This window comes from Melozone crissalis, unplaced genomic scaffold, assembly GCF_028551555.1.
Source record: "Melozone crissalis strain CALT ecotype California unplaced genomic scaffold, PUWL_Pcris_2 ptg000068l_1, whole genome shotgun sequence".
Classification (NCBI taxonomy): Eukaryota; Metazoa; Chordata; class Aves; order Passeriformes; family Passerellidae; genus Melozone; species Melozone crissalis.
This window is the reverse complement of record NW_026535846.1, coordinates 7,930,147-7,945,781: the sequence shown is the minus strand read 5'-3', so window position 1 is coordinate 7,945,781 and position 15,635 is coordinate 7,930,147. Positions and strand designations below refer to the sequence as shown.

Sequence of the window (15,635 nt, the reverse complement as noted above, 5' to 3'; positions counted from 1 at the left end):
GAGCCCGAAGGGGTGCGGCGGGCACGCCTGCGTCCTCCCTTCCGCGCCTTCCCCTGCCGGCGGCGCTGCCGGCCCGGAGAAGGAGCCGGCGCAGCCCGGACGGTACCGGCCCGGGGCGGGCTCGCTCCGCGGCGCCTCCGTGCCACGCACCGCCGGCGCGGGGAACCGGCCGGGCCCTCGGCAGCGGGCAGCGAGGGGAGGCCGGGCGGGGCGCGGCTCCCGGGGCGCAGGCCGAGCCTGCCCGCGGCCCGGCGGGCTCGGAGCGCCGGGGGCGGTGGCGGGGCGCTCCCGGAGGCGGTGCCCGCGGCTGGGGGGCGGCTCCGGCCGGCCCGGGCGGGGCGGGGCGGGGCGGGGGGGGCGGTGGCTCGGCCGCTCTCGGGCTGGCACGGAGCGGAGCGGCCGTCGGCCACGGCGGAGCGATGATCCGCCGGGAAGGTAAGGAGCGCCCTGCCCGGCCCTGCCTGCCGCGCCGGGCGCCGCGGCCCCGCGCTCAACAAGTGTCTGCCCCGCCGGGACCCGCGCTGGGACCGCGCCCGGTGCCCCGCGTCCTGCCGGGCACCTCCCGCCCTCGCTCCCCTCCACGGGCGGCCGTGCGAGCCTGGGGTTAACACCCCAGGACTGGGCGCTCTCGCTCCACGCCCTGCTCGGGCTGTGGACACGTTGTGCTGCCGTGGCTAAGAGTGGGTGGCCGTGGGATGCTCTGCTTGCAGATCCCTTGCGTGCTGCGGGGAGGAAGGAGAGCGGCCATGGGGGTTTGGGCTCTGCCAGAAGGGGCTTCCTGTACGTGGGATTGCATGCGCCTTGAGGCACGTGGAGGTGGGCCCTGGACACCAAGAAGTGGGAGCTGTAGGAAGGGTACTGTGGTCTCCCTGTCACGCTGGGTGCACAGCACTTGCCCAGATGGGGAGGCAGCAGTGCCCTGCTGTAGCTGGCTGTCACCCGGTACGGGTGGCCAGCAGTGTCCTGCTGCAGGTGGCTGTCACCCCTATGGGTGGCCAGCAGTGCCCTGCCGCAGCTGACTGTCACCCACTATGAGTGGCCAGCAGTGCCCTGCTGCCGCGGGTTGTCACCAGGTACGGGTGGACAGCAGTGCCCTGCTACAGCTGTCACCCTGCACGGGTGGCCAGCAGCACAGGGGTCAGCGCGGTGCCTGCCACTCTTGCTGCACAGCCTGGGCTGTGATGGGAAGTTTACACCAGGTTCACAATCTTTGTATCCTGGTGTGGTGGCCCCAGCTCTCCATGAGCTTCTTTAGTTCTGCTGATAAGGTCAGGAATGACCAGGCAGTGACACCTCAGCCTTGCTCATGGTGTGCTGGGCAGTGTCTGAAGCCACTGTTTAATCTTGCAGAAAAGGAAGCTCTAAGTAATAGCACGGGGTTAGGATTGCCATAAAGCTCAGGGGAGTCCCTACTTTTCCTGGAGCAAGTCTGGAGCCCAGCTCCAAGTCAAAGCTGTTCATGCTTCACCAGACTCCTTTCCCTGTTCTGCTCCCACGATGAGTCAGTGTGGCCTGGTGGCACAGGCAGGAGGACCCCCTTTCCCTTTCCTTTCAGCCAGGGAGAAGCTGGAAGGCTGGATGAGCTGGGACACCAGGTGGCACGTACCCAAGCAGACACAGGCCCCCTTGTCTGATGACCTGAATTCTCGAGAGCCCTGTGATGAGCAGGGTCATCCTTTCTGCATGAGTTCCTGGTTTAAAAGATGAGTCTCCAGCAGTGGCGGGACAGCTTCCCTGCCTTCCCACACAGACACTCTTTGTCTGCAGTCTGCCTGGGTGACAAAGGGAAACATCCACTGATGGGGCAGGGATGGTCTGAAGGTCCACAGGAGCTCACCACCTGCCTGAGACATGGGTCACATCTGAGGTTGAGGCTGCACTGGCAGCTCTGGCTGTCTGCCCAGAGAAGTGTGGAGATGTCCAGGCAGGGAGATCACAGCTCCACTATTTTAGGTCCAGGCTTTTCTCATAGCTATGTCTAGCCCAGTCATTAACCGAAACGTTGCTTCATGGCAGCCTCCAGCTCCCCTCCTCACCAGCATCTCCTCTGACCCCAAGGCATCGTGTTCCTGTCCCACTTGTCTCCTGCTGCCCCACGGCTGCTTGCTGCTTCTTGTGCTTCACCCTGTAGCAACCCAAGTTTTGCCACTCCTGTAGCTGAGCTGTTTGCACTACGTGAATGGGCCTACGCTCAGCTTTGCTGCAGCCATCTGGCCCTATGTGGGAGGCTGCAGCTCCTGCAGTAGTATTCATAGCCCTGTGCAACCAGAATATGTCCAGCTCCTCAACAGCTTCTGTGCCTGGGAGGTGGCAGAGGTGTTCAGCCTGCCCAGTGCCACAGGGTTCAGAGTTAATCTGATTTTAGTCCCTGATTTTCAGGGTTGGTGGCAGAACTGCCTCTCCTCCTGCCCAGGTCTCTGTTGTGGGCCCTCAGTGGCTCTCAGCAGGGTTGGCTTTCCCAGGTGTGTGTAAGGAAGGCTGCTTTTGTGGCTGTCTGACTTTTTAAAATCCAGACTGGAAGGCAGCTTGAGGCATTATTCTAGGCTGAACTCGCATAGCATCCCAAAATGTTAATCCCTTGTTACTCCTGTGTCATCTCTGCAGACACTGAACGGGCAGTGGAAATTCTGACCAGATACCAAAGCACCCTGCGGTCCCCGGAGGAGCAGGAGTTAAAAGCTTCCATTGGAAAAGTTTCGCACATCTTCCAAAGTGAACTCTTCCAGGCTCTGCTGGGTAAGCCCCTGCCTTGCAGTCCCTTGCAGTCCTTGTGTTTAGTGGGGTTTCCTGGGAGCCTGATCCCATGCCAGTGCATTCTGTGGAAACACGTGGCATGCAGTGCCAGGGAGCTGGGCTGTCTTTCCCCTCCAGGGCTTGGGCAGGAGATAGCAGGGCTGCAATCACTGGGTGTTTTTAGAGAACAGCATTCCTCAGTCTATTGAGGACAAGGGGTAACACCTTCTCAATCAGGCCATGCCTGTTCTATCCAGCACCTGCTAAGGGACCGTGCCCTGCTGTGAGTGCTCTCTGTGCAGTGCAGCCCAGGTGTGTCCAGGAAGGAAAACTGGATTTTTCTGTCTTTAAGAGAGAACCCGCATGTACCCGAGCTCCATTGGGGCATTCTGTTCTTTCTTGTGCTTGGACCCACCAGCACTTGTGAGAAACACACTGTTCCAGCAGTTCCATTTCACACATGACTTAACAGCCAGGCTTTTTTGGGGCTGGACACCGGAAAATGGCATTTTGAGCACTGTATAAAGTCCTCCATGTGGATTGAGACAAATGCAGCTGAAGTCTCTCTGGACTAAGCAGCTTCTCTGTGCAATACAGCTATCTTGCTATTCTCCTTAAGTTCTGGTCACTGTGAGTCTTGGGAAATGTATGCAGCCCTGGTGGTTTCTGTTCCTGGATCTCCTGGGAAAGAAGCTGAGTTTCCCTGGTGAGGTGGAAGAGAAAGCATCCCAGAGGCTCTGCACTCTTAGAAGGAGGCCCAGGCCCCAGGGTGCAGAGCTCCACATGTGCTGTGTGGCTCAATCTCAGTGCATTTTGACCCAAGGCTGTCTCAGCCCTGGTGCTCCCCCTCGCTGTTCTCTTGGCAGCTCTCACCTTTTCTTCACACCTCTGCAGTCTGAGTTCCACTTCTGTGCCTGCAGAGATGAGTTGCCAGCAGCTCCTCTGTGCTTCAGGTTTTCCATTGAAAATGAAGTTGAATGCTGTGTCCTGAGTAATTTTATTCTATCCTTTTTTCTCAATTGCTGTTGGAGCATCACCTGGAGACTTCCAGTCAGTCCCAGCATGTCCTTTTAAAGGTCTTGTGCTGGAATGTCTGTGCCAGCAGCAGCACAGAAATGTGCCAAGGGTGCACTCCCTAGGACAGGTGGGCCCCATACTGATGGACCCAGTGTACATCTCCTTTCTTATCTCTTAATTTATACAACCTGCTCTCTAGGTGATTCCCAGCCTGGAGGCAGGGATCCCCAGCAGGGCTGTGACCTTGACCAACCTGACATTAGCCCAACACCCCTGGCTGCTTTCATATGCTGGCCAGTCCTCCCTGGGGCTGTGTGAAGGCAGCAAAGCAGCTTTCCCAAGGCCCAGGGTGCTGCTGTTAGTGCAGGAGTGCTGTGGAGGGAGTGTGGCTGCAGAGAACACGAGCTGGCTGCAGCTGCAGGCTGGCAGGCGGATGCTGCAGCGTCCCTGCTCCTTGCTCTCCGCCGTTTGTCTTGCTGTCCTATCAGCCCTGGCACGAGGGAGTGTTGGGAGTGTCTCTTGTTTACTGGTGACCTTTTCAACTGGTTTAACAGGATATTAATTCCCCGTGCCAGAGCGAGCCTTTCTCTAGATGTGTTTACCTAAACTAGGAATTTGCATTAATTACTTCCGCCCCCCCTCCTCAGCTCCCTCCCCCTGCTTCCCCTTGGAGTGTGGGCTTGAGAATGTCTCTGTCCCAGCTTGGACATTGTGTCTGGCTGTGTGCTCACTATGGCTACACACAACTGGCTCACACTGGATTGCCTCGTGTCCATGGTCTGAACCCACTGGAGCACAGTAACAGCACTGCAAGGATGATGGAACATTTCTATTTTCATTTTTATTTTCACCCCTCCTTTTCCCAGTGGGCCACTGTGTCTCTGTCTGAAGTCTGCTCCGAGTCACAGGGCTGGCTCGGTGTGGGAGGAGGATTTGCAGGAGAGACAGACACTGCTCAGTGCAGAGCTCCCATCTCACTGCCCCATGCCATGCCAGAAGCTTCTGGCTATGGAGAGGCTTTAGCTGCAGAGCTCCCTCCCCTTGCAGCCTTTCAGCAGCACAGCCCTGCTGTTTTCAGCCCCTGGGGAAGATGAATGTGTGAGCATGGTCCATCCCTGTCCTCAGGCTGCCTGCTCCTGCAGGTAATGCTGTCCTAGAGCACACACTGACTGATTGGAGACAGAACATCAACATGCATCAGGCCACAGTAGAGCTCCCAGCAGTGCCAAACATCATGGGGTTTGCCAAGTTACTCCACGTGAAAAATGCCAGGTTTATGACTTTCTGTATGCTTTTTTTTTTTTTTAAGAATAAGCTGGTTTGGGGTCTCCAGAAGCCCCAGCCTCTGTTCTGTCCAGGATGCACCAGTGCTGTGCCAGATTGGTCAGTCACTGTGATCATACCCAGCACTGCTCTGCACATGCACCACGTTCTGCCAGACTCCTCTGAGCACGGCCCAGCCCTTTAAATCCCTGTGGCCACCTCCCTGTCCTGGCTCTGCCTGTGCCGGGGGCACACTGCCCGTGCCAGGACAGCTCCTGTCCCGGCGGTGCCACGGCTGGCTCGGCACGGCCCGCGCTGCGGGAGCTGCCCTGCTGGAATGTGCCAAACCCTGCTCAGCACAAAAGAAATTCCTTGGCTGTGCAGAGGGAAAACAGGCTGTGCTGGCTCCCTTCTGCTGGCCCCTCTCTCCGTGTCTGAGGCTGTGGAGCCAAGTGCGTGACTTGCAAGGAAACAGCCCAGCACAGGGGTGCTCCAGGAGCCTGGGCTGGGGCGATGGTGACCCCGCTTTCCCTCGGCTCCGTGGAGCCCCTCAGGGAGGTGCTTGGTCTCTTGTGTGGTGCGGAGGATGGGGCTTGCACACAAAAGCAGCTCCCTGACCTTTCCTTCCCAGAGCCTGAAAGGGGCTGTTGTGCCCTGTGCAGCGGGAGAAGCTGGACAGGCAGGGTTTGTGTGAGTCCAGCTGTCCCAGCTGCCAGCAGCTCCTCCCAAAAATCCTCTGGGACTCAGCTTCTCTCCTGTGCCTGAGCACCGGCCAGTGAAGATCTCTGTAGGTCCTGTCAGCTGCTTGGGCTCCCAATCCTCCCCTGCAGCTCCTTTTACCCCGCAAAAGTTTCCTCATGAGCATCCTGATGTGATAAAGGCAGGAGGGGCAGGCAGTGCTTCCCTGGGTGCAAAACCCCAGCAAGACTTGCCTGCCAATAGCACAGCTGGGGATGGTGTAATGGCTTCACCGGGTGGCTGCAGGAGCCAGAGTGGAAAACTGGAGGAATCTGGAGGCTGCCCAACCCCAAGGACTCCTCCTCTTGCAGATTGGCCCATAGCAAGGATGGAAACTTGCAGCTGGCTTGGAAAAGATCTGCTGTGGCAGCCATGGGTGTGAATGGCAATGGGTCTGCTGCAAGGCTGGGCTTTCTGCTTGGGGTGCTGCAGCTGGTGACAGTGCACACATTGGGGAAGAAATGGCATTAATCTGGAAGTGCATGTGCTGGCTGGCACAAGGGCAAGGCTTTAGTGCATAAATGCCGGTGCTATGGAAATATTTAATGACATTTATTTGATGTGTTAACCCCAGGAAAAATTTGTTCCAAAAATTATAAACTCTGTAAATCTTGAGTTACATTTCCTTATTAGATCCAGAATGGATTTACATGTCATCAGACAGAAACTGGGCTGTGAGACAGAACATGCAGCTTCATCTTTTGCTACCACAGTGTCCTCTTATGGAGGCTTTTCAGGTAGTGCTGCTCTTAAAGTGCACAGGTGAGGCAGACTTGTGTGCAATTTGTGATGCCCATGAGAATTGAGAGAAGCCAGCATATATTTATATTATCTTAATGCCACGTGCATGTGTCCTAAAATGTACTTCTGTCCTTTGCTGCCTGAACCGTGTCCACCAATCCTGAAACTCCTCTAATCCCTGGTGCCAGCAACAATTCTCTCTTCTGGCAAGCACCTAAACTGGGCTGAGGGTTTTGGAGGTGGGGAGTGGCTGCTTCAGGGGACAGATTTCCTGCCCTTCAGGCTCCTTGCCAGCTGGGCTGCCCCAGGCTGTGTTCCTGCAGCAGATGGGTGACAAACGGGGGTGCCAGCAGCAGCACACCCCCACAATGGGGCTGTTCAAATCCTGTTTTCATTCTTGCAAAGTTTTGTGTGTTCCCAGTGTAATCCGTGCAGCCAGAAGCTGCTGCTATCCTGTTACGCAATTATTATTTTTATAACCAGAGGGTTAGCACATGTTTTAGCACAAAAACAAAGTCCAGTGTCTCTGGCTGTGAAGTGAGGGCTTGCTGCAGCCTCGTGTCTGGTTTGGGAGGGTTTCAGGGGCAGCCTGGGGCTGTAGAAGGGGTACCCCAGGTGTGGTGGGTACATCTGGGGACTCCCACTCCTCCCATCATTGCCAGCTGTCTCCCAGGGCACAGGACACAGCCTGGCAGCACAAAACAGCAGCTCCAAAAGTGGCACTGATGCCAGGCAGTGGCATGATGGCAGGCAGTGGCACAGTGCTCCCTGCACTGGGGCAGCCACAGAGCCTGGCTGGGCTGCCCTTGGGCACCCAGCTGCTCTGCCTGCAGCTGAGATTTATATCAGCTTTGCCTCTACAGCTGGGAGCTCACAGACCAGGCAGCCCCTGGGAGCTGCAAGATGGGGTTGAAGCTGCTCTTGTCCCATCTGCATCAGGGATGTGCTGCTGCAGTGCTTGGGCACGTGGTTAAACACTGGGAGAGAGGATGGGGAGTTGTGCCTGGGTGTGCAGCCCTGCTCTGCTCTGCAGAGTGGGAGCTCCAGACAAAGTTTATTATAAAGCCCTCATGTTGAGTCATGAGGTGAAGAAAGGACACCCTTCCTTTCTAAACTCATCCTCAGAGAGGAGCCTGGGTGCAGCTGGATCCAATTTAGCCCCAGACTTTGTCAATGATGTATGTCTAAAGGATTATACAGGTGTAATTGAACCTTTATACAACTTTGTCCCACAGGATTAAGGATGATAATCCTAATGTATTTAAATAAATATATCAAATTATTTGTTTAAATTTATTACTATAATGATAAGGATTAGAGAAAAAAAAGAACTTAATCAGAATTATTTACTAAACAATATGGATAGCTATAATTACTAGTGTAGTGCACTGGTTTTGAAGCAATATTAAAGCAATTATATTTAAGCAAGCTAAACAACTACTAAGTAGAGATTGATGTCACTCACCCACACCAATGACCAAGGGCAAATCTCTGACTCAGCCTGAGGAGTGACCTCCAGGGGTGTTCCCACCCAAGGGAAGGATCTTCACACACCTCAGGGAGGTATGATGGAAGTTCTCACTGTGTAAAAGTGTGACTGGCCTTTTATAGCACAAAGTGATTGACTGTCAGTCATGTGCATTTTTTAGATATTAGTCAGCAAAGTATGCTTTGTGCTGAAAAAGGTGCGAGCAGCTCTTTTGTTTCTTCTTCTCACCACTCCTGACTCTCACTTCCATATCAGAGTGCACATTCTGGCTGCTCCCTGCTCCATGTCTTGCCTGTCCTCATGGTTGGGTCTTAGAGTTTGGTCAAGCTGTATTTTTCAGCACTGAGAACAGCAGACCCTCCTCACTTGATCTTATCCCTGCTCAGCAGACCCTCCTCTCTCAGGCCTGCATTGATGAACCTGTAAGACAAATTTGCAGCTGCATAAATATAAATACATTAGGTGTCCCTGCTTAGGGAGAGCATCCTGCTGCAGCCAGGGACCAGCCTCAGGCAGTGGCCAGCGTGTCCCTGCTTGCACTGCCAGTGCTCACCAGATTTCCTGTTGAAATCTCTGTGATGTGGGTGTTTAATACCTCGTGATGCCAGGCTGTGGCAAAGTTTCAGGTGAGAAATCACAGGCTGGAGGGCAAGGGCAGGTGCTTCATCCCTGAGCTCCCAGGGAGTGCCATGGCAGTGGCCACATCCCCCTCAAGCTCAGAGCCACAGCTTGCCCCTGGAGTCACTCACAGAAGTGGGGCTCTCCAGCTTCCTCCACAGCAGATGCAGGTACAGAAAATAATCTCAGGTTCCTGCTGTGTCTTTTCCTGCTTCAAGTGCTCATTTATGCTGCCTTGACTTTTTGGCCCTGCAGGCTCTGCCAGGCTTCCTGTTTCCCAGGTGCTTGAAGGGATTTATGGCTTTTTTTTATGGCTTTTGGAAGGCGTTTACCAAACTCTTTTGGCTGACCTCTTGGAGCTTTACCTTTAACCTGACAGCATTTACCATCCATTCTGGTTTTCTCATTTAGATGCAGCTTCAGCAGTTTAGATGAATGTCTTCTCATTTTCAATAGCCTCTTTTCCTCTGCAGTCAAGCCTTGCTTTCCTCCCATTCGCCTTTACAGTATCCTCCAGCCAGACACTCCATGTCTGTTCTGGTGTCCCAGTGGGTCTCTCTAAATAGGCTCAGAGCCTCCCACAAGTTTTTGTTACCCCTTTCAGTTTCTTCATAAAAACAAGTTCTCACTTTTGATGTAGTTTCCTTTTTGAAATTAAACACTTCTGCAGTGGATATGTTGACCACTGTGGAGGTGCTGGCTCTGGGGATAACAGGGGCCAGCAGTGCTTGAGTGTGCAGCAGTGGGAGCTTCCCTAGGGAGGAGCAGAGCCCACTGCAGCCCTTCTGCTCCCTGGAATCCTCTGTGTGTGACCTGGAGAGGGTAAAATCCTCCTGGCTGGGCTAGGAGAGGGGCTGGGCTCCCACCTCTGGAGCTTTACCTGCTCTCAGGTCCCAGTCTCACCCCAAAACTATCTCTGGAGCAGTGAGGGCTGGCTTACCCCATTTTCCTGCCTCTCTCTAAAGCCACTGTGGTGTACAGCAGCAGCCTCAGGTCCTTGGAGCCCAGAATGAGGGTGCCATACCTGTTGTGGCAGTGTGCAGGGGGAAAGGGGGAGATACCAGGGAGGGAGCTGGGGCTAACAGAGCTGTACTCACCTGCTTTAGAGCTTGTACACTGAGTGCCCTGTGGCTTCTCTGCCTGTCCTCTGGGAAGGGAGCCCCTCCACAGGCTGGGGGTGCTGTGATGGGGAGGGAATAGCCCATCAGAGTCAGGGCAGGCAGGGGCTGCCTGCTGCAGGAGGCTTGTCAGAGCAGCAGGGACAGGGACCATGCCTGGGGCTGGCACAGCCTAGAGGAGAGCAGGACAGGGTGGGTGTTGGATTGATGCTGCTGAGCTGAGTTTGCTCTTAGCCCCTGTGGACTTCTCCATGGACATTCCCTTGCCTTCCAGAGCCATGGGCACTGCACAGTGAGCCAGGCACCCCAGTACACCTCTTGCCTTGCACAGGGTGAATGGTGAACAACACAGCAAGCACAGGGTGCCAGTAGAGTCCTGTCCTAGGGTGCCAGCAGAGTCCTGTCCCAGGGTGCCAGTAGAGCCCTGTCCTAGGGTGCCAGCAGAGTCCTGTCCCAGGGTGCCAGTAGAGCCCTGTCCTAGGGTGCCAGCAGAGTCCTGTCCTAGGGTGCCAGTAGAGCCCTGTCCTAGGGTGCCAGCAGAGCCCTGTCCCAGGGTGCCAGCAGAGCCCTGTCCCAGGGTGCCAGCAGAGCCCTGTCCTAGGGTGCCAGCCTCCCCCAGAGGGCTCAGACCCTGGGGGCAGAGTGGAGGTCACAGGTGCTGCACCCCACAGAGGCTGCTGTCAGGCATCAGGCTGCCCCCTGGTCCTGAGGCTGTTCCTCCTGCTGTTTTGCAGATATCCATGAATTCTACGATTTCACGCTGCGCTCTGCACCCGAGCAGTCTCCGAGCCTGGATTCACGTCATGGCACAGCCAGGGAACAGCTTGGGGACAGCGAGCCCAGCTCCACAGTCACACCCAGGGAGCCCCAAACCCTGCCTGAGGTAAGAGCCACCCTCGAGGTGCTGCAGGGCCAGACCCTGCACGTCCTGTGCTGAGAGGGACTCAAGGGGCACAGGGGCTGCTGGCCACCAGCCCCTGCCCAGCTCACATCCAGGCTGTTCCCACACTCTCTGTGATAGCTTGTCTCATTAATGAGGCAACCTCTCTGGTTCACAAGTGTTAATTGAATTACTCATAATGTGAACAGCTCCAGCTCTGGCTCCTGCTCTGCAGTTGCAGCTGGATTATTTGCTCCTGTCTGACACTGTCTCCCATGGAGGCGTTTCAGCTCTCTGATCCAGCCACTTTTGATAAGTGAAGTAGGTTGAGTCTTTCAAGTTTCCCTTTTCAGGATTTTTTTCCCAGCTTTCAGATAACTTGTGTCTCTCTTATTTGCATTCTCCTCAATTTTCAACAGCATTCTAAAAGATAGAGCACCAGGTGGAGAGGCAGGAATTGAGCAGTAGGGTCTCAGTTATCTCAAAGGCGCCAAGGTAAATAAAATTGCCTCATGTCTTTGCAGGGCTTCTTTCCATCCCCCACTTACTGCCTCCATCCCCTACTCACTGATCCCCCTAATCTAGGGAAACACTTGTGCAGAAATGCAAAAATTCAGGGATTCCTCCTTTCAGTGAAATAACCTTATCAGATAAACACCATTTTCTGCCTCAGAGATTGAACTGGCTTCCCATCATATACCTGGGGTACTCCAAATTTAAGTGTCACACAGGGAAGATGGAGCTGAATGATATCATCTAAGGAAGAACACTTTAAAGGAGTTTGGGCATCAAGAACAAGGAGGACAAAAAACAGCCCACAATCACTGCAGGAGACATTTGTGTTCCTCTGATTCAGGAACTGCTTCAGTCCATTTTTTCTTGACCCCCTTCACATTGCCAGTCCCTCTAGTTAAAGTGAAACCTGCAACTCCAGTATGTGTTTAAGAACAAATTTTTAGTGCTGTTATGCCATAAGCAGTGGGATCCTGCTTTGGTTTTTTTGGGTGTCCTGTAGCCTTGATCCACCCAACTCTGAACTCTGCTGTCAACAGCCACCGGTCTCTGTGGCCAGGCCAGTCTGTGACTCCCCAGGATTGAACAAGGGCATTGAAAAATCAATGTGGAAACAAGCAGGGAAGCAACTGTGGGCCTTGCACAGCTGGTATGAGCAGTGCCCCTGCTCCTTCCACTGTGCCCTATCTGTGAGGGGGATGAAAAAAGCATCCAGTGGCAGGGCTTCCTGGCACTGACACCATCCAATCCCTCCTTCTTTCCCTAAAAAAATGTGTTTGAGATGTCTTGTGTTGCTGAAACGTGAAATGCAACCCAGCAATGGCACAGTCCCAGAGTCTGGGGCCAGAAAACGATTGCTTGCAGTGACCCTGCTGGCCTTGGGGCCAGTGCCAGGCAGGCTGACATGAGATGGGGGATGCCCACCAAAGGCACCATGGGGAAAAGCTCCCTTTGGCCCTTCCAGCAGCAGAGCAGAGCCTGGAGGCAGCTGCCCTGCCCTACCCACGTGTGCCCCCACTTTGTCTCGTTTCAGGGCTGCTCCTGGGACCGTGAGCAGAGGCTCGCCGCGGGGGACAGCGCTGCGGGGACGGCGCCACGGCTGGTGCGGGTGACAGCACGGCGGACAGAGGCACCAGCCAGCGTGTGCAGCCTGGTGCTCAGCTCTCACAGCACCCTGCCCCAGGTGAGCCTCCGTGCGCCCCACGCCGCCTCCCGCCCTGCCTGGCACTGAGGGCACAGCGCGGAGCCGCGCGCTCTCGGTCCCTCCCCTGGGGCTGGCAGGGTGTCCTCCTGGCTGTCCTGCTGATGCCCTCACCAGAAAATGGAGCAGTCACTTGTGCCAGGGGCTGGACAGTGCTGAAATCATCCCCTTGCCTTAGCAGTGGTGTGAGCCCCGAGGGCTGGGAGGGCAGGTGGATGTGGCGCAGGAATAACGAGGCTGCTGGAGCTGGAAATCCTCCCAGGCCCGTCCCTCTCGCCCCCGGCGCTGGCACGCTCCCACGTTGCAGATTTCCATATTTTTTTCTCCGAGCTCTTAAATGGCAGGTCCGTTCCTCAGCTTCCCGGGAGCTTTTCTCTGCTGTCTTATTTACTTGGAAACACCATTTATTTGGATGTGCATCGTAAAGCTCAGCCTCCACCTGGTGCAAGAAAATCCTTTGGGCTACGCATTTGAGGGGAGTTTTAGGGATGAGTGAAGGGCAAAATGCACTTTTGGGAAGGATGAAGTGGCCAGGAAGAATGGAGCTCACCACAGATTTAAAATTATATGAAAATGTTGTTTTTCTTGGCAAAGTTTGAAATAATGCTTGTTTGCTAAGTCTAAGTATTCTTCCAAAGTATTTTAAATACAAAAATTGCACTGCCTCTCTTCTGTCCTTTTTTAAATGTTTCCCTTCTTTTTCTGGACTGCAATAAAATGGGTAACACCCCATTTTTTTCTCTTACTGTTTAATTTCTCCTTTTCTCTTGTTTCTCTCTGCATTTTCAATCATTCACCATATCTTTAGCAGATTTTGAAGGGTGAGACAGTGGTTTTCTGGATATGACAAGAAGATGAGCTTGGCTGCTGATTTCCATTTGCCAGTGGGTGGGAAACACCACCACAGGGGAATCACAGGGCAAAACCCATGAGGGGGTGAGAGCCTGAGCAATTGGGAACAGATTCTGTTGTGATTTTAAGGGATTTTCTTCCTAAGTGTCCCAGGCCATGAAGTACAGCAGTCTTGCATCCAGCCCCAAATGTCTGGCTGGGTTGCAATGTCTCCTTTAGCAGCAGACATGTAGTTTTGATTGTAAGGCTTCATACAATGGGGAATCTGCTCTGTCCCTGGCCTGGCTGGCCTGATGATTATTTATCCTTCACATTAAAAATCTGTATTTTACTGTTAGCCTGTATTTCTCTTGGTTCAGCTCCCAGCAGCAAGGAAATTTTGCTGCCTTTGTTTGCTAGGATGAAGGACCTTGGCAATCAGAGTGTTCCCAACATGTAGGTATTTATAGATGCATCTAAGTTCCCTCTTAACTTTCCCTTAGATAAACTAAACAGATTGGCTTCTTCACTCGCTCGCTGTTGAGGCAGGTTGTTCCAGACCTGAAATAATTCCTGTCATTCTTTCCAGCCTCCTTCTTTCCTAGCCCGTGGCAGCATGGGGCCAGTCCTTGGTGCCAGGTGCTGGAGCTTTAGGGGTCACCCCTTTGCAGGGGCCGCAGCTGCCAGCCCTGAGCAGGGGGTCACTGCCCTGAGATGGAGGAACAGTGGGGACCTGGGTGGGCAGACTGGGACTCTGGGAGCTCTGTGCTCTGGCAGAGCTCTCATCTGCAACCTCCTCCATCCCAGAGGATGGTCATTTCACAGCATGGCTGCAGGCAGAGCAGGGAGCTGGAGGTGAAAAGCTGTGAGGATGGTAGTGTTCAGTGCCAGGTATTGCCATGCCTGTAGTCCTGCCTGAAACTTGGCTTTCTGCAGAAACCCAGCAGCTTTCCTGCAAACTGGAGCCAAGCAGTGCTGGAGAGCTGCAGCTCCTCTGCAGCAGCCCCTGTGCTGGGATGCAGAGTTCTTCATCACAGTGGTGAGCCTTTCCCAGGATGTCACCTTCACTGCTGAATACAGGCCTGGCCCTGACAGAGGGAAGCATTTCCAGCAGTTCCCCAGGAGACTGGGGCAGGCTGTGCTGCTGGACCACAGCACAGGCCCTGTTTCTCCTCTGTCACTCCTGCATGAAGGCTCTGAGGACACCTCAGCTCCTGCCAGCATCACATCCCGTGTCAGTTCTCAACAGCAACAGCATGCAGGAGAGCACCAGGGCTGCACAACACCTGCACACCCAGCTCCTGCCCTGCTCCATGAGGACTTGCTGCTTTCCAGCCTTCAGTGTGTGCTTTTTATGCCACAGGCATTTCCAAAGCAGGTTTCACAAAAATACCTGAGCTGGCCAAGTGCATTTGGAAGAACCAGGGAAGCTTGTATAAGTTGATGAGAGTTAATGCCAGGGCAGAGGGGAGCACCTGCTGCCACCCTGGTGCCATCAGCCCAGGAATGAGAGCTCTAGTGGACACCCTGCCACTGATGAAAGGCAACACAATGAAGTGGCTTTTCCTACCTGAACTGAGTGCAGTTCCCTTACTGCGTCCAGCAATGTAAATAAGTTTTCCGTTGCCCTGCCTTTGTCCTCTCCCCTGCCCACAGCTCTCCACAGCAATGTTAACAGAGCAAAAGCTACCATGACCTGCTTCAGCCAGGAAGATGCGTGTCAAATAGATTGTCTCTCCACACAAATGCTTCCAGGAACAGGAAATTTCTGCCTGCTGGCAAGGATATGGGTGTGCTCTGAAGAGCCCTGCAGCGTGCAAATGGCTGCTACAAAGGAAGAGGTGCCGGTAAATACAGCAGCAACATGTGCTTCCTGTTGAGGCTTGGCGGGCTGAAACCATCTCTCCGTGGCAAAGTAGATGTTCAGCTCTCAACGGGGCAAGAGCAAAGGGACTTTGCCAGATAAAAAGCCCTGTGGAGGCTAATAGAGGCAAAACCCTGCCTGAGTTCTGGGGCTAGTGAGGTTTTATTTGCTGAACCCTTCATTCCAGCCTTTTCCCGAGCCCTGTGGTTGCCTCAGCAGGGCTGCTCAGGGCTCCTGTGCTGCGGGAAGACTCAGGAGGACGCTGCTGTGGCCGGTGTCACTCGCCTGCGCTCCCAGGCTGCCGAGGAGGCTGCTGCTCTCCGCAAACGCCGCTTTCATGCTCCGTGCAGGGAGCAGCCAGCTGTAAAGATAAAGGAAAGAGGAACAATGCCGCTGATGAGCAGAGCTTTGCGCCTGCGAGGAAGCGCCGCTCTTCCCCTGCCACCCTCTCCTGCTCCCCAGCGCGGCTCCGCAGCCGCTGTGACTGTCACCGCCAGTGCGGGGCCGCCCCTCCGCCTCCGAGCATCCCTCCCTCCCCCGACCATGCCTCCCTCCCCCGACCATCCCTCCAGCCTCCGAGCATCCCTCCCGCCCGCCCGAGCATCCCTCCGCCTCCGAGCATCCCTCCC

The 15,635-nt window shown here is 54.7% G+C and overlaps 1 protein-coding gene across 4 annotated transcripts in view; it reads left to right on the top strand.

Annotated features, from left to right (window-relative positions):
- Positions 1–361: 361 nt before the first annotated feature.
- Positions 362–15,635, top strand: part of DLG3 (discs large MAGUK scaffold protein 3) — a 78,328-nt gene continuing 63,054 nt past the window's right edge. For 3 of the 4 annotated variants that reach the window (XM_054289854.1, XM_054289853.1, XM_054289852.1), the window contains exons 1-4: positions 362–435; positions 2,605–2,736; positions 10,452–10,600; positions 12,144–12,293. In XM_054289854.1, coding sequence (XP_054145829.1) covers positions 420–435; positions 2,605–2,736; positions 10,452–10,600; positions 12,144–12,293 — 447 coding nt within the window. In that variant the 5' untranslated portion in view covers positions 362–419. The remainder of the gene's footprint in view (positions 436–2,604; positions 2,737–10,451; positions 10,601–12,143; positions 12,294–15,635) is intronic. The other variant, XM_054289855.1, reaches the window with a different exon arrangement.